At 70.9% G+C, this 25,343-nt stretch overlaps 2 protein-coding genes across 2 annotated transcripts; both read right to left on the minus strand.

Annotated features, from left to right (window-relative positions):
* Nucleotides 1–530: 530 nt before the first annotated feature.
* On the minus strand, nucleotides 531–16,377 carry MAP7D1 (MAP7 domain containing 1). Its single transcript, XM_059830762.1, has 19 exons — nucleotides 16,329–16,377; nucleotides 9,316–9,552; nucleotides 8,869–9,234; nucleotides 8,671–8,739; nucleotides 7,838–8,001; nucleotides 7,398–7,512; nucleotides 5,598–5,708; nucleotides 3,958–4,080; nucleotides 3,675–3,817; nucleotides 3,426–3,559; nucleotides 3,069–3,328; nucleotides 2,817–2,991; nucleotides 2,592–2,751; nucleotides 2,163–2,267; nucleotides 1,984–2,037; nucleotides 1,814–1,871; nucleotides 1,557–1,674; nucleotides 1,278–1,483; nucleotides 531–1,193 (listed from the first exon to the last, which is right to left on the minus strand). The coding sequence occupies exons 1-19, from the start codon at nucleotides 16,375–16,377 to the stop codon at nucleotides 1,183–1,185; spliced, it is 2,658 nt and encodes an 885-aa protein (XP_059686745.1). The 3' UTR covers nucleotides 531–1,182.
* A 3,806-nt stretch (nucleotides 16,378–20,183) lies between these two features.
* LOC132319595 (uncharacterized) lies at nucleotides 20,184–24,540 on the minus strand. The gene is given in 15 exon segments (XM_059830643.1): nucleotides 20,184–20,572; nucleotides 20,692–20,898; nucleotides 21,031–21,239; nucleotides 21,449–21,538; nucleotides 21,728–21,864; nucleotides 22,032–22,117; nucleotides 22,273–22,497; nucleotides 22,592–22,695; nucleotides 22,776–22,933; nucleotides 23,025–23,116; nucleotides 23,197–23,367; nucleotides 23,518–23,677; nucleotides 23,796–23,956; nucleotides 24,024–24,317; nucleotides 24,319–24,540. Coding segments are annotated over 15 exon segments (2,604 nt in total). The 3' UTR covers nucleotides 20,184–20,284.
* Between the last annotated feature and the right edge of the window lie 803 nt (nucleotides 24,541–25,343).

The following is a 25,343-nucleotide window of genomic DNA, read 5'->3' on the forward strand; positions in this document are numbered from 1 at the left end:
GGGAACGAGGGCGCAGAGTAGCGGGTCGCTGAAGGAGCCCTGCGGGCGGTCCCTCCCAGCCTGGGGCCTTGTATGGGCGGTGTCCCGTCCCGCCCGCGCCCTGGCGGCCCAGGCCGCGGCCCTCAGGAGCCGAAGGCCCCGGGCTCCCCGCGCGTGGCGGCGGCTATCTGTTTTTTCCCACCTGTACTGGGCTGGTTGCAGCTCCCGAGGGCCCAGCTGCCAGCCCGCCTTCCCCCAGCTCAGAGGCCAGGCCCGAGAGGGTGCCGCTCTTGGGCAGGGGCCTGCTGACGTGTGGTGAGGGCAGCCAGGGTGAGGCTGCCACATTCCCGGGAGGGGAGCAGGGCGGTGACAGAGCAGGCGGTGCTGGGGGGCTCCAGGGGTGAGCCCTGACACGGGGGTAAATCTGCCCCCCCTGCTGCAGGGAGGCCAGGAGAGCTGCCAGCCCGGCCCAGCTGAGCATCGAGGCATGGCCACCTGCCCACAAGCAGTGCGGTTCCCGGTCCCTGGGGACACAGCGAGGCGAGGCGATGGCAGTTGTCCGCTTTTATTGTTCGCAAAGGTTGTCCGGATGCATAACACTGTCACAACGGCACAGGGAGCAGCGTGGCGCCGGCCAGGCCCCGGGCGTGCGCTCCGGCGGCATGGGGACACCCAGTGCACACGCAGACATGCGTGGGGACGTGGGGACGGGGAGTGACCTCCCCCCGGCCGGGCTGTGGCCCTCCTGCCTGCAAGCACCGGGCAGCCCTGAATCCTTCCGCCCCACGCAGGGCCAGGCCAGGCGAGCGTCCCCGATGTCTGGCCGAGCTCTATTTACAGTATTCACATACATTGTACCCAGCAAGTTAAATAACTACATTATTACACCACACGTCTGGGGCGGCTCTGGCAGGCTGCTAGGGTGGGGGTGTCAGTCTGATAAGGTGCATATTTAAAAAAAAAACACGAAATAAAAACAAGAACAAAGAGAGAAACCAGGCGTCCCCACAGCGGGCGGGGGACCGGCGGCCGCCTCGCTGGGGTCCCACATCACCCGGGCCCCCCGCGGCGGGGCCGGGCGCGCACGGCAGGCAGAGGGGAGCAGCGAGGTTTTTCTTCTGACAACAGCTACAGTTCTGCGTGAGCGTCTGGAGTCAGGACGTGTGCGGTGGCCCCACGGGGATGTCTGCCAGGGCCTGGCCCTCACAGCACCTCTACGGGTGGGGGGAGGGCGTGGCGGTAAGACCGGGGTGGCTGTGGCACCACCCTGGCCCCCCTGCACACCCCCTGTCTCTCACCTGTCACCTGGGGGGGCTTGACCACGGCCTGCTTGAGGAAGGGCTCCTTGTCACCAAAGGGGATGATGCTGCTGGGGCTGCTGCCGTGGTGGGAGAGCTCCAGCAGCTCCTGCGACCCCTCCGTGCCCGAGAAGCCGTTCTCGTGCTTGCCAGGCTGCACGCCGTTCACCAGGGATGCCGGGGATGCCACCTCCTTGGCCGGGGAGCTGTGGGGCAGGAGGGCTGGGGTCAGCCAGGGCCCGGCCGCCCCCTGGACCCCCCGGCCACTCCCATGCTCACCTTGGCTGCAGCCCCTCGCCCGCTAGGCCCTTTGGCCCCCCCGGAGTCCCTGTGCTCGGAGTCTCCGTCTCGGGGAGTTCCTCCTCCTTTGGCATCGGCCCTGTACGCTTCTCATGGCCTGGGGACGTCGGCAGAGCTCCCCGTCAGCCATGGCCCCAGGCAGGACAATGGCTGGGGTGGGGAGCGGGACGGGGTCATGGCTCTGTGGATCCTGGGCACCCCAGAGGTACAGCAGGCTGTGGGAAGGGGCCACGTACCTGGGACATCCTCCTGCTCAGCCACTTTCCCGTTCATCACCTTCTTGTCCTCTTTCTTCTGCAGGAAGAGGAGAGCTGTGAGGGGCAGTTATGGCTCTGGGCAAGGGCGGGAGGGCTCTGCAGAGTCCCCCATGTCCCCAGGCACCTCGGGACAGGGGACAGGCACCCACCTTGGCATCCGCTGCGTCCGACTTGCGCGTCCTCTTCATGATCTCCTCCAGGCGCTGCGGGGCAGAGAGGGACTCGTGCACAGCCCTCACCAGCAGGACCTGCCCTGGGTGCCGGGCAGGACCCCTTGCAAGGGAAGCCCCTGCTGTGCACCATGCTCAGGGGTGCCCCCAGGCCTCACCTTCTTCCTCTCTAGCCGCTCCTGCTCCTCACGCTGGAAGTGCTTCTCCCGCTCCAGGCGCTGCCGCTCGGCCTCTTCGCGTGCCCTCGCCTCAGCCTCTTCCCTCTGCGGCACAGTGGGGCAGGGGCGGCAGGGACAAATGAGACGGGGCAGGGACGGATGGGGTGGCGCAGGAACAACGGGAGCAGGCTGCCCGGGCGGCTCAGCACAGCCCTGCCCCATGTCCCCTCCCGCCACCCTGGGCATCAAGGGGCTTGGCTGGTCCTCGCCCCTGCATCCCACTGGGGTGGGAATCACAGGAGAGCATCCCTGCCTTCCCCCTCCATCCCTGCCTTCATTCCCCATCCCACCTCTTCCTTCCTCCTCCTCCATCCCCTCCACCCCACCTCCCCTGCAGCCCCTTGCCCCCGCACCCCCGCCACCCCAGACCTGTCTCTGCAGCCGCTCTGTCTCCTCCCGCTCGGCCCGTGCTCTCTCTTGGGCCTCGCGCTCCTCCTGCAGCCTCCGTTCCTCCTCCCGCTGTCGTGCCAGGGCCTCCCTGCGGGTTTGCTCCTCCGCTGCCTGCTGCGCCCGCTCCTCCTGCAGCCGCCTATGGGGAGGGGGCCCTCAGCAAGGTGGGGGGCCGGGGCCGGGGGCCGGGGGGGCAGCACCCACCTCTCCCGCTCCTCCTGCTCCCGGCGCTCCCGCTCCTCACGCTCCCGCTGCTCGCGGGCCTGGCGCCGCTTCTCCGCCAGCAGCCGGGCAGCCTCCTCCCGGTCCGTGGTGCCGGCTGGGGGTCTGCCTGGGGGGGTGGCTGGCACGGGACCGGGGGCTGCAGGGGCCGGGGGGGCTGTGGAGTGGATGCAGCATCAGAGCTGCTCCCGCTCCCCCCAGCCCTGCTGCCCCCCCAGCCCACCCCGTACCCACCTGCTGTTGTCTCTGCGGACACCTTGGGGGGCTCGGGGAGGGCCGGGGGGGCCGGGCCCCGCTCCTCCTCCTTCCTCTCGCGTGCCTTCACCTGGCCCTCCTGCTCCCCCCGCTCCTCCCGAGCCCTGGCCCGCACCTTGGGAGAGGAGTGAGCGCTGCGGGGCAGGGGTGGCTTGTGGGGAGAGCCGAGGGCCGGGCTGGGGGACGCTGGACGGACTTTGGGGGTGGCAGGGGATGCGGGACGGTTCTTGGAGCCAGGGCTGCAAAGGGAGCAAGAGACAGTGTTAGCGGGGCTGGGGCAGCCCCCGCGGTGGCAAGGCGGGGGGCCGGGCAGCCCCTGTGGCAGGGGGTCCCTACCTGCTGTCTGCTGCAGGCAGGAGCCGGGGCTGTGCCGCTGGCAGCGACTGCCGCTTCTTGAGGCTGCGCTCACGGGACAGAGCGCTGCGTTCCTTGGCATTCTCCCGCTCCTTCTCCTTCTTCTCCTTCTTCTTCTGCTTCAGACGGGGAGAGACAGCGTCAGCGCCGGGTGCTCGACTCAGCTGGGAGCCGAGCTGTGCCCCATGGCTGCCCTGGCACCAAGGGATCCCCACAGGAGGTGGCACTCACAGGCGAGGACTCGGCCCTGTGGCGCGGTGTCACGTCGGGGCTGCCGGTGGTCCCCTTCCTCCTCTCCCAGCAGCGGTGCTGCAGGCGGTGGTTGTGGCAGGGGCTGAGGGGGCTGGCGGAGGCCGAGCGGGGGCACACGGGCACTGGGGGTAGGAGTGACCACTCCGTCAGGACACAGCCAGCATGGCACCGGCACCAGCTCTCAGCCGGCTTCAGGCTCCCTCGTCCCAGTCCCCTGCCTGTGCCAGGACCCGTGTGGCCTCGTGCCCCCCCCGGTGCTCACCCTGCTCCTTGCCGTTCCCAGCCAGCGTCACGGCGCTCCGGCTGCGTGCGAGGAAGGACAAGGTGGGCGTCATCAGCCGGTCCACGATGCTGCTCTCCCACGGGCTCAGCTGCAAGCTCCGGTCTAGGGAGAGAGAGGGGACCTTAGTGTGCCCCCGAGCCCTCAGACATCAGCCCTGGCCCTAGCCCAGCGGCCACCTGCCTTGCCATGCGGCCGGGGCATGTGTGTGGCCCCAGGAGTGCCCAAAGCTCAAGCCACGCTGGGGAGGGCTCCCTGCTGCCCTGCATGGCCGGCCGAGGCAGGACAAAGGGTAGTGCAGGTGCAGGCATGAGTGGGCAGTCGAGCACCCACAGAATGGCACTGCGGCACGATGACAACACTGTCCCCGTGCCCCACAGACACCCCAGCTGCGGTGCACCCACAGTGAGCGGCACTCCCAGTGCCAAGGTGCAGTCCTGCTGACAGCAGCCCCTTCCACCCTGGCCCCCTCCTCATGTCCAGCACTGGTGTGCACCCTCCCCATGTCCCCGTACCGATGTGACCGAGCCTCCAACATGCTGCAGCTTGCAGCTGCCACAGGGACACTGCAGTGCCCTCACCCCAAGGGAGCTGTGCCAAAGTTGCCAGGCATGCCGCAGGAGCCAGGCCAGGCTCATGGCACCCAAGGAGCGGCAGTCCCTGGCCATGCTGCTGGCTCAGCTGGGCACTGGGCTGCCGCTGGCTGCCCTCCAGCACACGTCAACGGCACCGAACACCCCATGGGCGCACAGAAAGCACCCACAGAGACAGGGCCCCTCTGCCCCTCTCCATCAGGGCTCCTGATCAGGCCAGGAGCAGCACCCGCTTCCAGGAGGGGAGAAAACAGAGCCATGGGAGCAGCTGGGGGGACAGGGCGCCGGGTCTGGCACCGGCCCAGGGAGATGCTGCTCCCACCTGGGCGGTGCTGACAGCCCCTGGGTGCCTCTTCCCAGGCTGAGCCCCCAGCACAGGGCCACTGGGAGCTGCCTGCGTCACCACCGCCTGCAGCCGCCCGCATCAGCTGCTCCTGCTATTTATACCCGGCCGGGAAGGCGCGCGCCCATCTCCAGGCAACCTCGAAACACAACAGCAGCCCCGACACTGGATGCATCCCTCCAGTGTGGCGAGCAGCCTCGGGCAGCTCACCCAGGGCCAGGACGACCTTGCAGCACCCGACGCAGCACCATGCCCACGGCGCTCCGTGGCACCCAACCCTGGGTGCTTGTGGGGACAGGCATCACGGCGGTGGGCAACGGCACCGTGCCCAGCCCTAAGGAGGGTCCAGTGACAGGCAGCCCCGCTCTGTGGCTGCATCTGCACCCACCAGAGCTGCCCCGGGGCAGGGAGCCAGGGCTCCCGGTCCCCGTCCTGGCGCCCCATGGGGCTGCCACCACCCAGCTGCTCATCCTCCTCCTCCTCCTCCCAGCCTACATGCAGCCTCAGGGAGCCGCCGGCTGACTCCAGCCTCCTCCCGCAAACAGCAAACGGCTTCTCCTCTCTCCGCAGGCACCGTGCTGCAAGGCAGGGCCTGGGGACGGGGGACCCTGGCCTCGGGGGTCCCCAGCGCTGGGCAGGGGCTGGCCTGTGCCCCCTGCGCTGGGGCAAATGCAAAGGGCTCTTACTTCTACTGGGAGAGTTCCAGAGGGTGGCGGAGGATTTGGAGAGCCGCTTGTTGATTATAGAGTCGACGTGTTTGGGGAGGTTTACAGCGGACACCGAGCACCGGCTCGCACCTGGAGGAGGGAAAAGACACAAGGGCATTAAGGTCCCGGGGCCGGGGCCGGGCCCCCCACATGCAGCATGCACGGCCGTGCCGGGGCACTGGGGCAGGAGCAAGAGGACGCAGCACAGGCAGTGGGGCCAGGAGATGCTGGTGTCCGGGGACACGACGCGGTGCTGGCATCTGGCACGGTGCCCGAGCCCCAGGGGGTCATGCTGGGATCATGCAGGGATCTCATCCTCAGGGAGCCAGGGCAGCTCCCGAGCCCCACCACGCCAGTCTTCCCAAAAGCAGTCCGGGGAACTGGGAGCCGGGTGGCCAGGGACCTTGGCAGCACCGGGCAAGCAGCCAGCCTGGGAGAGCAGGTTGAGGACAGTAGGTCCAGACAGACACGGGACAACGCTCACACCAGTGCCGGGTCCCTATGGCAGTGCCAGGAAGGTGCTGGTGGCTGGCAGCACCTCCACAAGGCACTGGGATCCCTCTGCTCCGGCCGGACTCCTCCGGAGAAAATGGCCGGGGGAACCTGCTGCCGGTGCAGGCAGCAGTCAGGAGATTGGCGAGTGAGAGCGCTGGCAGCAGCTCCGGCAGCATGTCCCCACGGGAGGTGGCAGGGGAAGGTGTCCCCTTGCCAGATCCTGCCAGGCACTGCACCACGGACACAGGGGTCTGTCCCTGAGTGTGCCACGAGCCACAGCCGGACGCACAGCACCCGTACGCACAGCCCAGACAGGCGTAACCAGAACATGGCACCTGTACACACAGCCCGACCAGGCACAGCTGGGCACGCAACACCTGTAGACACATGGTGCCAGGCACATGGTGCCAGTACACACAGCCCGGCACACAACACCTGAACACACAGCCTGGCCAGGCACAACCGGGGCTGCCACAGCCGCCCCATGGCACAAGCAGGGCAGACAGACCCTGGGGGGACAACGCTCCCCTCTATGCCATCGGCCTGCCATTGGACACGCCAGGCAGTGCCAGCGCCTGCCGGCGCAGCCCTGTCCCCTCAGCGGTCAGGGGACAGGGGAGACCTCCACATGCCCAACCCCGGTGCCAAACCCCACGGGGTGTCCCCGAGGAGCCCCCAGGGAGAGGGGCCAGCTGGGCTCAGTGCTCTGGCTGTGGGGTAACGGGCATGGCTGAGCCTCCAGCAGCCTCCCCAGGGGCACGGCGAGGCACAGTGAGGCACGGCACAGCCATGCACACCCAGGAACGCACACAGCCACGGTCACCCTCACGTTGGAGCTGGAGGGGCCAAGCACTGCCCCCACCCAGCCGGGGTACAAGGGGACACACCGCAGCACAGATCCCAACAAGAGATGGCAATGGCCTCGCACAGCTCCACAACCCATGCCTGACTCCTCCGGCTGCTGGAGGTCCGGGCAGCACGGCCACAGCATCCCCACAGGTAGCCAGGGCTGTCCCCAAGCACGTCCCTACACAGAACGGTGACCGTGACGCACAGCCTCCAGCTTACGCCCAGCCCCACGAGAGCAGGGAAAAGCCAAGGGACCCCACCGGGCCCTGGCACAGCCCGGGGTGACGGCAGCATGACCCCACAGCAGAGCAGGGCTGAGCTGGGTTTGTGGGGTCTCACCCTCCTTGCACAGAGCACCGTAGAGCCATGCCCAACTGCCCCCACCGCCGGCAGAGCCACGGGGCCCTGGGTGCTCTCGCCCAGCCCGGCACTCACCGTCCTTGTGTGCGGGGGAGCCGTGGTGCAGGGCCCCAGCCCAGGACCACCGCTGCTGCCGGATCTCTGCCCACGTCTTCTTGGCCGACCGCTGGATCGCCGCCTCGTAGCGCTCCTGCCCGAGGGAGAGGGAGAGGGTGAGGCCAGCAGCTGGGGGAATGGGTCTGGGACCGGCCGGAGCCTCCTGGCATGAGGCTATCGCAGTGATGGGGATGCTTGGAGGGAGACGGGGCAGTGATTCCCAGCCTGGCCAGGGCATGTGTGCCCAAGGAGCTGGGCACCACAGAGGCTCTGGACCGTGAACGACGGGCATCGCGAAGGACAGGAATGGTGGACAGCTCCCGAAGGGCTGCTGAAGCCACGAGGTCCCCCCAAGGAGCACACCCCTGGCATGCCACCCCAGCCCCCCCGCCGCTGTGCCCGTGATCCCCCATCCCCACCTTGTTCTTCTCCAGCTTCTGCCTCTGCCGCTCCTCCAGGACGGCGCGGCGCTTCTCCGCCTTCAGCCGCTGCTCCTCCAGGCGTTTGCGGCGCTCCTCCAGCTGCTTCTCCCGCAGCAGCCTGGCCTTCTCCTCTTTCTCCAGCCACAGCACTCGCTTGGCGGCTGCAGGAGGGAGCCGGGGCAGCGGGGTCACACCTGAGGCACAGCCCTGGCCCCGGCGAGCCCCGCGATCGGCACGCGTGCCCGTGCTGGCGGCATGAGGCCGAGAGCTGGCTCCGGCTGGGGCACACGGCTGGGCTCCCTGGGCGCGCGGGGCAGGCGGCATCGCGGCCGGCCGGCGAGGGAGGGGTTTGGGCGAGGACAAAAGGGAGGCCAGGAGCCCGCCGCGCTGCGCCGGCGAACAATGGGGGAATGAGGGTGGAAAGAGCGCGGGGACAAGGAGGCCCCATGCGTGGTGCAGGGGCCCTGCTTGCGCACCACCCCGAGCCGCTGCGGGACTGCCTGCAGCTGCCTGCTGCTGCCTGCACACAGGACAGAGCTGGGCGCTGGGCCGGGGGCACCCGCACAGACCAGGGGCACCCATGCACCCGGGGGGCACCCGGACCACGGGGAGCAGCTGGGGCAGCACAGCAGCAGGGGCAGTGGCGTGCCGGGGGGCAATGGCGTGCCGGGGTGGGGCAGAGCCGCCGGCAGAGCAGCTCCTGCCTGGTCTCAGCTCATCGCAGCTAATGGGATTGCCCATGACCCGGCAAAGCTCCTTAGCTCCTGCCCGCCCCCCCATCCACTTTCCCTCCCGGCGCCGCGTCCCACCCGGCTCCCCCAGCCCCGTACCCAGGTACTTGGCCCGCTCCTCGCGCCGCTCCTTTGCCTGCTTGTGCCTCGCCTGGGCTTTCTGGGCATCTGCAGTGGGGAGATACCATCAGAGCAGCGCCCGGCTCCCCCCAGCCCCAGTGCCGGCACAGAGGCATCAAGCAGCACCCACAAGGTGCCACCATCCCCGAAGCACCCCCGGCCCCCTCGGGCACCCACCTTGCTTGGGCCTGGGACTGGCGGCAGGAGCCGGTGAGGCTGCAGCCGGGGTGGTGCGGTCACTCTGGGGGGGCACGTCCTTCGAGAGCCCGGCCGCACTGCTTGGGGGGCTCTTGGCATCGGAGGGGGCCCCTCCACCGGCAGCCATGGCCGGGGGATCACTCCCGTGGGACAGTGTCTCTGCTGGGCAAGGGGCAGCGGCAGCAGGGACAGGGACCGGCTGCCCGGCAGCGTGGGGCGATGCCTCTTCTTTGGGGTGCTCCATCGCAGGGGACCGGGGGTGCCCAGGAGGGGACCTGTCACACCATGGGGGGATGCTCTCTGCCGAGGGGGCCACGGCTGTAGGGATGGGGGAGACGGGCTGTCCTGATGGCATCGCGGCTGGAGAGATGGGTCTGTCACGCTGCGGGGTGCTGCTCTCGGGGGGGTGCATCACAGCTGGGGGGCCGGGGCAGACAGGCTGCCTTGAGGGGGTCACAGCTGCAGGGACAGGCGGGATGGTCTTTTTGGAGGGGGTGACGGCTGGAGGGACGGGCGAGACGGGCTGTCCAGAGGGGACGACAGCTGGAGGGACGGGTCGGTCCTGCTGCGGGGGGGTGCGCTCTCCCTGCAGGGCATCCCCAGGCGAGGGGGGCGGTGAGGTGGCGGGGGGCACGCTGTCTCCCATCAGGGATGGTGGCTTCCCTGTGACACAGGCAGAGCAGAATGGACGGTCACTCAGCGGGGAAGCCTGAGGCAGCCCCGTCCCCCCCAAACACAGCCCCTAGGGGTGCAGCCCCGTCCCCCCCAAATATAGCCCTTGGGAGCAAGGCTGTCCCTGGCCGCTGGGGCTGGGGACAGTCCCCAGGTCTCCCCAGGGAAGGCAGCAGGACCCCCACCCAAGCCCTGCTGCTACCCCTGTCTCGGGGGGCACCCATGCCGCCCCACGCTGGGTGCCAGGCTCTGGGTGCACAATACATAGAGGGACGGGCCAGGGCTCCGCCAGGCACCGCCGCCACAAAGCCACCCTTCTTCCCCCGGCAGCTGCCACTCCGGCCCCACCGCGGGGGGGACGCAGGGATGGAGACCCCATGCAGGCACGGGAACCCACACGCTTCCCTGCTGCTCTCCCCAGAGGATGCTGGGCCGCTTCCGCCGGTGCTGGCGGCAGGGCCGGAGGCAGGATGGGTGCGGGCCCCGTGGCCTGACGTCACTGCTCCGACCCATGTCCCCCAGCGCCACGCCGTGCCACGGCCAGGCTGCGCACAGCCATGAACTCATGGCCCAGGAATGCACACGAGGCCGCCGCCGCCGCCAGCAAACAGCCCCCTCCCCGCGTGGGGCCCGGCCACTCGCTGCCCGCCGTGGGGCAGGCGGGGGGCACAGTGCCTGCTCTGCGCACCCCGAGAGGAGCAGCCCAGGGAATTGCCCCCGTCCTGGCCAGCCCCAGGGCAGCCGGGGGTGCCTGCAGCATGGTCTGGTGCTGGGGACAGAGAGGCGGTGCCAGTCGCCCTGCGAAGCCACAGCATGTGCCCGCTGCACAGGGTGGATGTGCCGGGACTGCCCGCGGTGACCAGCAGTGGTGATCCCCCCCACGCCCCGGTTAACCAGCCCTTTGCAAAGGCACCTTTGGGGCATGTGCTGGGATCACAGCCCTGGCCCCCACGCAGCAGGCAGCACCCTCGCTCCTGCCCAGGAACGATGCTCGCCGCGCCCCGGGGCCACGGGCACCCAGCTCGAGCACCACGGGCACCACCACAGCACGTGGCCCAGCTCCGGCGGTGTGGGATGGCGAGGACACCAGCGACAGGCACCCACCAGCCCCGGCAAGCGGCTCTTGCCGCGGGGTGATGTCATGCACCGGGCTCGGCCGTGTTTGCAGAGCTCTCCACAATCTTCAGCAAGGGGCAAAGTGTGGGCTCCGCAAACATGGGCTGGCGCCGCTCCTCCATCCCACGCCGGAGCCTGCTGAGCCACCAGCCCCCCCTGCACTGCGGGCATGGGTGCACCCCAGGTCCCACGGTCTCCCAGCACCCACAGCAGCACCCGCCTGCCCAGGGAGGGGCTGGGGGTCCTGCTACGGCCCCCCAGCAGGCCGGGGCTGCTGCCAGCAGGGTTCACCCACCCCAGGCTCCTTGGGGGACACAGTCAGCCCCGGCCCCCCCGCAGACCTGCGCAGCCTTCCGGGTATTTTCTGCCACAGGAAGCCGGCCCATCCCCTGGCACCGATCCTGCACATCCCACGTCCCCGTTGCTGTGCCCCGCGAGGCGGCTGGGAAGGTCCCCCCAGGGCTTCCCCAGATCAGCACCCACAGGCAGGGGTCTCGGCAGCCCCAGGCACCAGCTCTGAGGACAATACCCACGGTGGCACCACATGCAACCCGGCCGGGAGGGGTGACTCCCCAGGAGTGCTGCAGCGGCACAGCCAGGCGCTGCCCGCGGGGCTGCCAGCCGAGCAAAAGCTTCAAGGGCAGGCTGACACCCCCGAGCAGATGGGAATACCTCCCAGAGCCCCGGACGTGCAGGAGCAGTGCAGGGGGATGGCGGGTGCCTCCTGCCACCCTGCGCCGCCAGGCAGGGGATCTGTTCTGCCCCGCTGGCCAGAGGGACAGCAGTGCCCGTGGCCAGGACAGGGCTGCCGGGCATGGCCAAAACCGCTGCGCATGGACGGGGCCAGCCCTGCCGCCATCTGTCCCTGTCGCTGCTCCAGCACGGCAGCTGCCCTGAAACCCAATGCTGGCCTGCGCCCAGGCGGCGCGGGCGTCCCCTCTCTCCCGGCTGGGGCATTCCGCAGGGGATTAGCTCCCCGGCCCCCCAGACACACAGGCATGGCTCCCCTGCAGCCCCCAGCCCAGGCGAGCCCACATGGCACCAGCACTGCTGCTAGCACCAGGATGGCACAGCGCCCAGCCGTGGGCCACGGCCATGGGTTGAGGTGCTGCCCCTCAACGCCACGGTCACGCGGCCCATCTCGGCTCCTCGCGTGGATCCATGTGGCACCAGCACCCACGCCACCAAGCACCACTGGCACCTCTGGCCCGGCACTGCCCGATGCAGCGCTGCTGCATGGCCGGCACATGGCTGGGGATGCTCAGCCAGGCAGAGGCAAATTCCCTGGTGCCATGAAGCGAGAGCACATCGAGGCCCCGCGGGGCGCTCTGGTTGGAAGGCGAGCAGCCCTTGTTAACTGTCCACTGCGCATCCCCGCGGGGCGCTTCCCACGAGGGCGGGGGGGGCACCCACCATGCTTTAACCTCAGCTCCCCCCGTCCGCTGTATCCTCACATACCCGCTCTGCAGCACGGCTGGGGCTCACCATGGGCTGCTCCGCATGCAGTACCCGCCCAGGGCTGGGGGCATCAGATGGGGCTGGCCCCCACCCCGGGAGAAGAGGAGGGCAGGGCTGGCGGGCACAGCAGGGGCCCGTCGGTGGCTGCTCAAAGCCACCTGTGAAGGGGCTGGTGTCGCAGCACCCCGCGGGCGGGCCCCGGCCACCCCGGCCATTGCGCAAGTCCCTGTGATGCCCAGGGACGGGGTCCCGAGGGGAACCCCAGCCCTGAGAGCCACCGCTGGCTCTGCAGGACTGCTCCCCGCAGCCCCTGGGGATACCCGCGCGCCCGCTGTGCCCTCAGGCCCTTCCCGGTGTAGCTGGTTTCCAGCTGCCTCCCCTCGCCTCGATGGCAGCCCCAGGGCTGTGCCGGGGGGGGGGGCGGGGGGGGGGAAGGATGGGTCCGCGGGGCCTCTCCTCATTGCCAGCAGGTCCGGGTGCTGAGGGGGGAGGCAACCGTGGCCCCAGGGCTGGGATTGCTCTGCGGGTGCTGCTGTCGGGTGCTGCTGTCCCGCAGGGAGAGCGGCTGCCTGAGGCCACGGGAGTACCGTGGGGTGCACAGGGGTGCTCAAAGCCCTGGGGGTGCTCGGAGCCCTGGTGCTGCCCCTGGTCCCACTCTGCCTTACCATCCCAGTCCCACCCACCTCTCAGGATTCCCCTGCACTGCAGCACCCCTCGCACCTGGGTGACAGGGACAGTGAGCAAGCATCCCCGGCACATCCCCGGCACGTCCCCGGCACGTCCTGGCCACGGGCGCAGCGCTGACGCACACCCTCAGCCCCAGCTCACATGCATGGGCAGGGAGATGCAGGCGATGCACAGAACAAGCGCCAGCAGCCCCGCACTGTGGAGGTGGCCAGTGCCACCCTGGCAGCCGCTGATGGCAATGACACCCCGTCCCCCATGGGGGGGCCCCGTGGTGCTGCTGCCCACAGCCACGCGCACCCTGGCCCCAGGCAGCATGGTTGCTGTAGCCCGAGGCTGGCTCCTCTCCCCGCCGGCTCAGAGCCAGCGAAACGCAGCCAGCAGCGCCGGGGCAGGTCAGGCATCGTCCCACGGCACCCCACGTGCTGCCCGCAGCCCCACTTCGGGGACGGGCCTCCAGGCCCAGGCAGCAGCAGGGCAGGAGGGACGCAGGCAGCAGGGCAGCCGGGATGGTGCAGCTGGATGCCCACGGTGGGTGCCAGGCAGGAGGAAGGGGCATGACAGGGCATTGCCCACCTGGCTCAGGCCACGCTGCCTGTGCACCCGCTCCTGGGAGAGCTGGTTTGGGAGGGGGCTGCACCCGCTGCCCAGCCCCCCCAGCACAGAGGACCAGCCCCCCTTCCCGGGATCTGTACACCCGTACACCCCCAAGGCACCAGGACGGGAGGGTGTGGGGCAGCCATGGGGGAACCGCGCCAGCCCCAGGCAGACGCCGCCGAGCTCCTGCAGCTCAGCACCCAGCCAGCGGTGACGTGCCAAGCCGGAGAGCAACAAGGGGAACTTGGGAGATGGGATCTCGTGGCCAGAGCGGGGCCAGAGCTGGGGGGTTTCCAGGGTTTAAAATACACACGGAGGAAAGAGCCTGAGCTGCCGCTGTGCCCCGGCACCCCCACGGCAAACTTTCCGTTTGGCTGCAGTCACGGCACAGCCCCCAACAGACCGAGGGCAGGGGCAGGCAGCACCTGCCTGCCATCCATCTGGGCAGCGCCGCAGCGGCGACAGGAGGTGCCCTCGTCCTTGGGGCGACCCGCACAGAGCCACCAACACCGAGGGCAGCCGGCCCAGCCATGCTCCTGAAAACCTGTCTGCTAGCATCACTCTGGGAAAACAGAAACCTGTCTCGAAGGCAGCGCACGGGGCTCTGCGCCTGCCAGGATCTGGCCTCTCGGGAAGCAGGTGCCCAGCACCTCCAAGAAAGGGGTCCTGAAGCTCACAACGCGGATGCGGGCACCTACCGGGGCTGGGGCCGTGCAGAATCCGGCTCTGGTCCCAGCAGGCTGCCTGTGCTGCCGCCTGTCCCTGCTCAGAGCCCTCCAACAAGCGAGAGCTGCGCTAACTATTTTGGACATGGCACCACGGGACTGTCACATCACCGCTCCGCACATCGCATCACGTTGCTCTGACGGTTTCGCAGCAGTGGCTCTGCTGGCGTCCCCATGCTGGGAGAGCTCCCGAGCTGCCTGCTCCCAAACACAGGCGCTGGCTGGCAACCAGCTCGCCCTGCACCCTCCCTCCACTGCGCGGAGGGAGAAGGGCCGGAGAAATCAGGGGGCATGCGGGTAAGAACAAACCCCTGCCTGCTCCCTGCCCTGGCTCTCGCCCCTGTGGGGCTGTGGGGCAGCATCCCACCCGGGCGGCTCCGCACCGTGCCCCGTCTGCCCTCTGCAAGCTCCTGCCCCCCCAGTGCCACCAGCTGCCCCACACCATGGCGGGTCCCAGTCCCTGGAGTGCAACCCAGGCCCCGCTGGCAGCCAGGACATGGCACACTGCGGGGGCCGGGGGCTCCCACTCGTGCTGGGCAGCGAGACAGGGAGCAGCCTGGGCTGCCTGGCCACGCGGGTCACCCAAAACGAGAGGGATCGGGGACGCTCCCCGGAGCGGGATGTGCTGCAGAGCCACTGGTGCTCCCCAGTGCTGCCGCCATCCTCCTCCACTCGCAGCGGAGCAGCAAGTGCCTCCCCGCACTGGGGCAGCGAACCGCTCAGGGGGATGCGGGGGCCGGCTGCGGCCGAGGCCGGCGTGGCCGGGAGCAGCCATCCCCCTGCCCGAGCAGCGATGGCAGCGAGCGGGAAGGGAAGGGAAGGGAAGGGAAGGGAAGGGAAGGGAAGGGAAGGGAAGGGAAGGGAAGGGAAGGGAAGGGAAGGGAAGGCCGGGGCGGGAGGGAAGGCTGCGGAGGCGGCGAGCGGGACACAGACAATATGTCTGCAGCGCAGGACGCGCCGTTTGGGCAGCGCGGCTGGGGATCCGCGGCCGGTGCCTGCGAGAGCCGCCGATAAAGGGCGACCGGCACGGCGGCAGCGGGCAGCAGTCCCTCCCTGCCTGCGAGGGCCCGGGCGGCCGCGGCCGATGAATCACGGTGCGGCGGCGGGCACCGGGGACGGGGGGGAGGGGAGCCGCCTCTCCTCTTCCTCCGCCGGTGGGAAGCGGCTCCGCCGCGGAGCCCTGCTTAGTCACAGCCCCGCGCCGAGGGCGAGCAGGCCGGCGGGGCCACAGAGCGCTCGGCCGGAGCCCTGCGGGGAAGAGCCAAAGCCAACCCCCACCCCGGGACTCGGCCCCGCCGGCCGCCGCCCTCCCCGGTCCGCCGGGTTCATCCTGGGGCAGCTCCCGGGCCAGACCCGCCGCGACGTGCCCCGCGTCCCCGCGGCGGCGGCCAGCGCAGCCGGGGGGGGCGGGCGGGGGGGGGCCGGGGCTGCACCCCTGCCCTGGGCGGCCGCAGGGACGGGCCGCGGCGGCGACCCCGGCACACCCGGGGCGCGGACCCCAGGGCCACCCGCGCCCCACCGCAGCAGTGGGGCGGCGCTGGCAGGCGGGCTCCCCCCGCCGCGCCGCGGAGCAGCCCGCCGGGGCAGGGCGGCGGGACCCGGCCCGCCGGGACCCCCAGCAGCGGCGCTTGGGGCGGGGGGGGGGGCTCGGGGCCAGGCCGGCATCGCCCCCCGGCTGCCGGGGAAGAGCCGCGGCAGGGCAGGCGCCGCCGCCCCGGACCCCCCCCCCCCCCCCCCGCCGTGGCGGGGCCGCCCCCGGGAGGGCTCCCCAAGGGCGGCTCCCCCTGCACCCCCGGCGGCGGCGGGGCCGGGGGCCGCGCGGCTCTGTCCCACCCCAAGATGGAGGGGCCGTGCCCGGGCTTTTGTCCCTCCCGGGAAGACCCCCCCCTCCCCTCCCCGGCCCGGCCCCGGCCGCGCGTCCCCCCGGCTCCGCCACCGCCGCCCCGGGCCCGCGCCCCGCTCTGCCGCCCGAGCGGCTCCGCGGGCGGCCCCGCCGCATCCCCCGGGCCCGGCGCAGCGCCCCGCTCCCCGCCGCCGCCGCGGCCCCGCCGGCACCCCCGCGGGCGCGGCCCGCTCCCGCCTCCCCCATGGCCGCATCCTGCCCCCCGACTGCGGCGCGGCCCCGCGGTCCGGGAAGGGGCCCGGGCGCCCGCCGCTGCCGGAGCCGGTCCCGCCGCGGAGCCTTACCCTGGGCCGGCTGGGGCTGGGGCTCCCGCCCGGCGCGGCTCCTCTCCATGGCGTGGCGGGGAGGCGCAGAGGGCTGGCCGAGCCGTGCCGAGCCGCGCCGCCCCGCTCCCCCCGGCCCGGCGGGGGAGGACGCACGGCGCTCCCCGCCCCGGCCCCGGCCGCGCATCCCGCCCGGCCCCGGGGCGGGGGGGGAGCGGGCGGGCGGGGGATGCTCGGCCCGGGCTCGCCGCTCCCCTGCCCCAAACGCGGCCCCGCAGCCCCGGCGCGGCCCCGCGCCTCTCCGCAGGGCTCCCACCCCCCGGGTCTCGGCCCCCTCCCGCGGCCAGGGCTGGGACCCCGCGCCCGTCACCCCGGCCTCAGGCCTGCCCTGCTGCCTGGCCCTGCCGTGCCCAGCATCCCCCAGCCTTGCCTGGGCGCTCGCCCATCTCCGGCCCCTCCTCTCCCAGATTTTGGGGCTTGCACCCACCCTTCCCACTCCCCACATTTTGCGATGCTCCAGTCACCTGCAAAGAGCTGGCCCGGCAGCAGACACCCCCTGACCCCCCTGCAGCCTCAGCTACAGCCAGCAGCCCTCGGATCCGCCGTCCGATTTCCAGGCACCCCAAAGAGACATCGATTTCCCGTCCCGGAGCCCCACCTCGGCTGCTCGCGAGGCCTCGCAGCTGCTTCCCCCAGCACCCACCCGTCACACGTGAGCCTTAGTCACCGCCAGCAGCCGCCCCCCGCTCCCGGGGGCGAGGGCACACGTCCCACCCTGCCACGATAACAGGCAGATAACGAGAGGCCTCCCCGCTCCCCAGAGGAGCAGTGGCCTTGGCTCAGCCCCGCTCGGGGGTGAAACTCCTCTTGGCCTTGCGAGAAGCAGGGGTGGGCCAGGAGCGTTGCCCAGGTCCCTGCCCCACGCAGCATCCCGGAGCAAATGCACCCTGGGCACGGGTGCCTGCCTGCTGCAGCAGCACGTCCAAGGGCAGGGGACATGTGGGCAGCAGCAGCAGCCGGGGGGCAAACACCGCTTAGGGCTTTGCAGGGGCAGCAGGAGCCAGGGACATGTCCCCGTTCACCGCATGGCCGGCCTGGTCCGGGCACCCCACAAAGCGCCCATCTCTGGGTTCATGGGGATGTGTTGACGAACAGATTCAGTTTTGTGTGGGCAGCGCCCATCAGAGATGCCTGGTTTTGGGATGATGTCACTGCAGGGCCAGGAGATCCCCTGCCACCCATCCTCCCTCGCCTACCAGGCAAACAGGTTTCCCGAAATCCCAGCCCTCTCCTCCGGAAGCGCGTTCCTCTGACTCAGGGGACGGGGAGCGGGCAGGAGGGCTCCTTGGCAGACAGGGCGGCCCTGCTCTGTGCCGCCGCAGGGGTAGCCATATGCCCCAAACTGCCCCAAACACCCCAGAGCCCCACGCTGCAGCCGAGCCATCGCCTTCCCACGGCCCCTGGCCACGACACCCGCCAGCAGCTCGCCTGGCTCAGCCGGAGCAGAGGCTTCCCCGAAACTCCCAGCAGCCTCACCCGCCGGCTGACTCCCCGCTGGGGAATGCTGCGCAGCCAAGCCACCGCTCTGGGAGCTGTGCAGCCCCGGGGGGATGGCGGGGGACAGGAGTGCATGTGGCACAGGAGCGTGTCCCAGTGAACCCACAAACACAGGGGACACCCCGGGACAGGGAATGGGAACAGTCCTGCTCACACGCCTGTGTGGCCAAGCCTCCGAGGGGGCTGCGGCAGCCCCATGGCATCTTATTTCCATGGCACACAAGGGACCCGGCAGAGCAGGGCCAGGGCCACCCCATGACCTGCTCCAAGGGTGCTGGTGGGTGGCTTCCAAAGCCCCTTTGCCTGGCGGGGCCGGAGCCCTGTGGGTCCCAGCGGGGTGGGCAGGGAGCCCAGCACAGCATCACCCAAAGCAGACGAGCGTCCCGGAGCTCCAGGACAGCCTGGCACCGGGTCCAGACATGCCCGGGGTCCTTCTCCCCACCACGGGGCCAGCCTGGAGCAGGGGGCACGGTGAGGAAGGGGCAGCCATGGGTGTACAGGGCCTGCGGCTGTGCTCTGCTGGTGCCCCCAGTGCAGGCAGCAATGCAGAGGGCTCCTGGCTGCCATGCCAGCCCGAGTCGATGGGCTTATACAACAAACAAAGCATTGATCAATCACTCCGCTGCAGGCAGAGCCCCGCTGCGTTGGGGTTCCTGGGTCCAGCCCCCCCGTTCCCACAGTGCTGGAAACAGCCGCCCTCCCCGTGCTGATGGAAAATCCGATGAGCTCATGACGAGCATGCCGCCCGGCCCCAGCAGCTGCATGCCCCAGAGCTCCCCGTGCCCCTTGGCGTGGGGTGCAACGCTGCCACGGCTCCCTCGGGTCAGCCTGGGCAGGGGGCTGCACCCAGTGGGCTGGGGCCTGGCCATGCCTCTAGCCCCCACAGCGTGCCCAGTGCCTTGCTCTGACGCTGCCTGTGGGGAGCCACCGGGGTGCCGAGCACCCCAAAATCAAAGGACAATTACAGCTGCGGCTCGGCTGCTGCCCTGCCAGTGCAAGCTGATGCTGCAGGAGGCTGGGTGCAAACGGGGATGAGGACGGCGAACAAAACCCGCCAGCATCTCCAGGCAAAGTACCGTGTGGGACACCCCATCCCACCTGCTCTCGCACTGCTCCCCAGCCCTCTGCCCCACATCTCTCTCCTTTGGCCCCAGGACTTTGCCTCCGCCCCAGGCTGCTCCCACCCTGCCGCTCTGCGGGGACGGTTTTGGGGCGCATGCAGGGCAGTGGTACCGTGGCCACGAGGGCTGATCTAAACCCCTGCCCTCAAAATGCTCCAGCTGACCCCTACTAGCTATGGGGCAGTGACCCAGCAGGAACCCGAGGGCGAGGGTTTGTCCCTCCATCCTGCCCCGGAGCGGACGGGTGTGGTACCAGCCTGTTGCCGTCGCTGGCAGTGTGCTGGGGCAGCCCCCAGCCCCCCCGAGCATCTTGCATCACGGCCAGGCGCAAAGCCCCACTGCTGCAGGACAATCCCCTGTGGGTGCAGGTGACAAATGGGCCAGCGATGGGCTGAGCCCCGCCCTGCCCTCGCCCGCTCTGTAATTATCCCAGGCCACATCTGTAATTAGTGCCCTGATGTCATGGTGTCAGGCCTGGGCAGCCCCACACGCTCCCCGCCAACCCCACCTTGGCCTCCGGCCCTGGGGATGAAGGAGATCCCGGCTCTCCAACGCTCTCCTGAGGAGCTCCTGCCCGGCTCTGGCTACCTGCGCTCCCTTGCCAGCATCACTGCTGGACCCCCGTCCCATCCCTGCCCCAAGCACCCGAGCTGCTGTAGGGCTGGATCCAGCCCTCTGGCCAGTGCAGGGCTGGGCTGCTCCCACTGCTGCATCTCTGCACCCCCCTCACGCTGCCAGCCTCCTGCCCGCTCCTCACCATGCTGGCCCTGCCAGCTGGCCGCATGGCTGCCACCCTCCTGGGGACGGATCCTGCCTGGGCAGCAGCGGGGCCAGCCCCTGCCCTCCCAAGCCCCCCAGGCTGGGGATGAAGGCAGTGCTGCCGGTCCCCCACCCCCTTGGAACAGGGAATGCGCTGGAGCGGCCTTGGCAGCTATAAATAGAGCGGGAGGCGCAGGCATGCGCTGGCGGGTGCACACGTGGGTCTGGGCAGCCACTGCCCCTTGACCGGCGTGGGGCACGGGCAGGGTGTGGGGCTGCAGCGGCACCCTGGGTCGGGAGGGGAACGAGGAGGAGGGTGAAAGACCCAGGCAGGGTAGTGGCACTGCCATCCTGCTGCAGGGATGCACCCAGCCCTGTGCCAGGGGGACAGGAGGGGACGCCCCACACAGACACCGTGGAGCAGCACCCGGCACTTTATTGCAAAGCAGACAACCGCGCTCCCCGCAGCACATGGGATGCCATGTGCCCCTTCCCTCCACCAGCGCCCCAGGCTGCCCGGCCCCGTGGCCACCCCCACCTCTAGCACCCACGCAGGGGCCGGGTTGCGCCGGTGACGGTGAACCGCGTGCTCAGCACCTCCGAGGGAGCCCGAGTCTGCTGGCCCGGCTGCTGCCCACCGGCAAAAAGGGTGAAGGTGCCAGGCTCGAGGCGCCAGTCCTGCGCCCAGACGGCACGCTGCTCGGCCACCACCTGGAAGGACAGCTTGGTCTCCTGGCCGGCCGGCACAGCCACGCGGCGGAAAGCCACCAGCTGCCAGCGGGGCACCGGCACGGATGACTGCTCCCACCGCAGGTACAGCTGCACCACCTGCCCAGAGGGATGGGAGTCAGCACCAGCAGGACCCCCCCGCTGCCCCCGTGGCAGGGGGGACCCCGGCTGCATCCGTACCCCCTATGGCCACATCAGTGCAGAGCGGCCGTGCTCACCTCCTCGCCGTCCCGCTGCCCCGTGTTCTCCAGCACCACAGACACGGAGAGGTTGGCACAGACGGGCAGCGCTGGGGGACTCAGCACCAGGTCCCGGTACTGGAAGGTGGTGTAGGATAGCCCGTACCCGAAGGGGTAGAGCGGTGCCTCCTGCCCGTAGTACCGGTATGTCCGCCCCTCCATGGTGTAGTTCTCCATTGGTGGCACCTGCAGGACGCGGGGCCGGTGGAACACGGCAGGACCGGGCGAGCACGGTCAAGCATCAGCCCCACGTCCCACGGTTCCCTGGCCACTGAGGCAGGGAAGGGCTATGGGTTTCACTGGCTGCCCTGGCCTTACCTGGTGCATGCCCGCCGGCCATGTGGCCGGCAGCCTGCCAGCCGGGTTGGCCCCCACCTCGCCCAACAGGACCCTGGCGATGGCGAGGCCGGTGGCCTGGGCAGGGAAGAAGCATGCCAGGATGGCCCCCACGCCCTCGTGCGCCTGCGCCCAGCTCACGTCCAGAGGCCCGGCGTTGAACAGCAGCAGGATGACAGGGCGCCCGGCGGCTGCAGGGAGACAGTTGTCATCAAGAGCCCTGCACTAGCGCTGCTCAGATGGCTCTGGGGTGCCCCGCGGATGGGGAACACCTGGTCCCCTCCCTGCGCCCCAGCCCATCACCACCCGCTCTGGGCTGGCTCTGACCCCTGGGTCCCCAACCAGCCCCCAGGTGCCGTCGCACTGCCCCAGCCAGGACCGAGCCCCGCAGAGCCCCTACCCGCCTGCACGGCGTCCTGCAGCAGCTCCAGCTGGTGGCCTGGCAGGGACAGGTCCCTCCGGTCCTTTGCCTCTGTCTCCACATCCGCCCCTGCATGGGGACAGCCAAGGGACAGCCCCTTACACCCTGCCCAGGGCACCACAGATGGACAGGGCAGAGGGGCACCAACCGCCTCGGAGAGCCGATGGGGACCCCTTCCTCTCCCGGAGCCACCCTGGCTCTGGGGCGCTCCCCCTCCCCAGGTCGTGCCCACCCAGCGCCCTCCCTGCTCCCACCTACCTGTCCCCAGGCAGACCACCACCACGTCGGCTGCCCCCGCCGCACCCACCACCTCCGCTCGCGAGTACTGCTGGCACCGCGGCTCGCGGCAGCCCGCCGCGAAGCTGACGTTGGCCGGCAGCGTCTCCAGCCCTCTCCTGTGCCAGGGAAGAGCAGAGGGCGCGGGGGCTGCTGTGCCCCAGGGTTGGGGCACCTTGGGGACGGCCCCCCTTGCCCCAGCCCAGCGAAGGGTCGAGCGGCTCCAGCAGCAGCCCCAGGCAGTGCCGAGGACCAGGGGACGGACAGCAGCACCACACTGTCTCACCGGGGAGTGTAGATGTACCGCGGCTCCGGCACTGGCGCGTAGTCCCCAAACAGCACCCGGGGGTTGTCGGCGAAGGGACCCACCACCTGTGGATGGCAGAGGGGTGAGGGTGTGCATCAGCAGCCCTGTGCCAGGTAGCCCGTGGCTCTCCAAAGAAGGGGACACCTGCCTGCCCAGGGTACGGAGCCAGCAGCCCCTGGGTCACCGTGTCCCCCTGCCCACCTCGGTTCACTGTGCTCACCGCGAGGCGCTTGCCGGGCAGGTCCCGGGCCCGGAGGGGCAGCATCCCCCGCACATTCTTCAGCAGCACGAAGCTCTTGACAGCAGCTTCCAGTGAGAGGTTGCGGTGCTCAGGGCTCTGCACGGCACTCAGGTCCAGGGCGCTGTAGGGGTTCATGGCCGGGGGGTCAAACTCCCCTAGCCGCATCCGCGTGTAGAAGAGGGGCCGGACCCGGTCACGGAGCATCTGCGAAGACCCCGACACCAAAACCTCGGTTGTGCTTGGTGGGGGCAGCCCTGGCTCCCTGCCCGTGCCCCCAGCCCCACTCCCCGCCGCTCACCTGCAGCGTGATGTTGCCCATGGCCAGAGCCTGGGGGATGTGCATGAAGACGTTGTTCTTCATGCCGTAGGAGAGCTCCAGGTTGCAGCCGGCATTCATCGAGGCTGCCATGCCGGAGAGAAGAGAAACCACCCGTCACAGCTGCATGGTGGCCGGGGACCCTGCACCCATCCCGCAAGCTCACCGACTGCCGTCTCCAGGAAGGTGCGCGTGTAGTGGTGCCCCAGCATGATGAGCTCCAGGGCCCCCTCGTCGCTCACCACGTAGCCCTCGAACCCCCACTCGCCCCGCAGAATGTCCGTCAGCAGCTTCTTGTTGGCGCAGGCGGGAACGCCGTTGATCCTGTTGGAGAGAGGATGGGGCAGCCTGGCCAGCCGGGCACCGGCCGCCCTGTGGGCAGCCCAGCCCGCGCAGCCCCCGCCGCACTCGGTACCTGTTGTAGCTGCACATGAAGCTGTAGGAGCCAGCGTGCACGCACGCCTGGAACTGGGGCAGGAAGGTGGTGCGCAAGTCCCGCTCCAGCACCTGCAAGTTCCGCGGCAGAGGGGGGTCAGCACCTGGGGGACTGCCCGCCGTCCCACGGCCCCGTGGCCCTGCGCGCTCACCTTGGCGTCGAAGCTGAGCCTGGAGACAGGGATGTTCTCGGGGCCGCCGTGCACGCTGAAGTGCTTGCAGCCGGCGCTGGCCTTGATGTAGCGGGGGTGCTGGCCCTGCAGCCCCTGCACGAAGCTGCGGGCCAGCTCCCCGCTCAGGAACGGGTCCTCCCCGTAGGTCTCCTGGCCAAGGCGCAGGTCACCGCCGGGACCCCCAGCCCCGCGCCCCCGCAGCCAGCACCCCGGGGAGCTGCTGCCACCCTCCAGCCGGTCGGCCACGGTCCTGCGTGGCCTGACCCCGGCCCGGGGTCACCCCCCGCCCCGCGCTGGCACCTGGTTCCTGCCCCACAGCGGGTGCCTCATGATGTTCAGGACGGGGCTGAAGCAGCTGAGCCCGGTGTGGTCACCGTAGCGGCCGGCGGCGGCGAAGTCGTTGTGCTTGGCTCTCACCTCGGTGGCGGTGGCGTTGGCCACCCGGTAGACGAGCTCGGGGCTGTGGGGACGAGGGGGGGCCGGTCCCGCGGGGGCCACGTCCCGCATCCCGGGGCGCTCCGTCCCGCGGGGCCCCGTCCCCGCAGCCGCCCCGGGCGCCCCACCCCCGGTGCCGGTACCTGAAGGCGGCGGCGAGCCCCAGCGCCTGGGGGAAAGCCGTGGCCCAGCCGGGCGCCTCCGCGTCGCCCCGCAGGCACTCCGTGTTCCAGTTGTAGGGCGCGATGCCCAGCCGCGGGACCGGGGGCGCGGGGCCGTTCCCCATCGCGCCCCCCCTCGCCACCTGCGGGCCAGCGGCGCTCAGCGGGGGGGTCCCGGGGCCGCCCCGCCGCCCGCCGCCGCGCCCTCACCTGCAGCACCAGCTCGGCGGGGCTCAGCCGGCCCAGCAGGTCGTCGAGGCGGCGGTGCCAGGGCAGCGCCGGGTCCTGGAAGGGGAAGGGCTCCGCCCGCCCCGGCCCGGCGCCCAGCGCCGCGCACAGCAGCACGGCGGCGGCCCGGAGCCCCGCCAGCCCCGCCACGGCCGCTCCCGGGGCCGCCGCGCTCCGCCGGCCGGGCGGGGGGGGCGGCTCGGCGCGGCATGGCGCGGCGCGGCGCGGCTCGGTGGCCGGGATCAGCCCGTCCCGCCCCGGCGCCCCGAGGCCACGGGCGATGGGCGCGGCGGGGCGGGGCGCGCTGCAGCCCGGCCCTGCGCCCGCCGGACGGGGCGGAGCGGGGCGGCGGGTCCCGGGGCGGCGGGTCCCGGGGCGCTGCCAGGCGCCGGCCGCGCTCGCCCCGGCCCGGGAAGGCAGCGGGAAGCGGCGGCGCCGGAGGAGCCCCAGCCGCCTCCCCCGGAACGAGCACCCAGACCCGGCGCGGGGGCCCGTGCATCGCGGCCCTATTTGGACGGCGGCGAGTCCCGGCCGCCGGCACCGGAGCACCACGCGGCGTGCAGCCAGGCCCCGGCTCCCGTCCCCTGGCTCCGCCGTGGGGGCAGGTCGCGGCGTTTCGGTTCACCCCCCCCCGAGCACCTCCCGGGGCGGGCACGGCTGCGAGCGGGAAGCGGCAGAGCTGCCCGGAGCCGCCACATCGGCTCCCGGGATCACCCCGGCTGCAGCGGGGCTGGCAGGGCCCTGCTCGGGGCCGGGGGGCAGAAGTTGCCCCACGGCTGCTCCTGCCCTGGACCTGGGACCCGGGGCTACGAGGGGAAGGGCCTTCGTTAGCCCACTGGGCTTTAACGAGAGCCACGGAGCGTGATGCCAGCACAGGTCCCCTGCGTGGCCCCCGGTGCCCGGCCAGGTCAGCACTGCGGGACACTGCCAGGGACCCACGCGGTGACCGGGGACACGGTACCTCCGGTGGGCACCCACGCACAGGAGCAGCCGCAGCAGCCGTGGCCAGACTCCGGGGGCCGAGGCTGCTGGTCCTCCCGGACGTGCTGCCCCAGTCCCACACGTGCAGCCCGGGGACGGCGCGGGGCTGGGCGGTGGCTCCGGTGTGAGCATGCTGGCAGGGCTGCGCCTGGACCTGGCACATGTCCCAGGGCCCAGCCAGGTGACTCCCCAGCCAGTGTGACCCGGAGCAGCACGTGCGGCTCGGGCAGCCCCCAGGCACACGGCGATGTTTGCTCTGCAGCTTTCTCACACGGCCGCTCCCACAAGACAAGCGGCACGGTGACGGCCAGGGTTTGGCTT

Source organism: Gavia stellata, chromosome 29 (genome assembly GCF_030936135.1).
Source record: "Gavia stellata isolate bGavSte3 chromosome 29, bGavSte3.hap2, whole genome shotgun sequence".
NCBI classification, from domain to species: domain Eukaryota; kingdom Metazoa; phylum Chordata; class Aves; order Gaviiformes; family Gaviidae; genus Gavia; species Gavia stellata.

What these genes read in the sequence shown, in the direction of transcription:
- MAP7D1 (XM_059830762.1), bottom strand. Translation starts at nt 16,377, where the DNA reads ATGGAGAGGAGCCGCGCCGGGCGGGAGCCCCAGCCCCAGCCGGCCCAG. An exon ending in TGGGAACGGCAAGGAGCAGG is followed by an intron (nt 3,818 to 3,957) that starts GTGAGCACCGGG and finishes TCCTACCCCCAG; the next exon opens with TGCCCGTGTGCCCCCGCTCG. An exon ending in GGCGAGGGGCTGCAGCCAAG is followed by an intron (nt 1,484 to 1,556) that starts GTGAGCATGGGA and finishes CCTGCCCCACAG; the next exon opens with CTCCCCGGCCAAGGAGGTGG.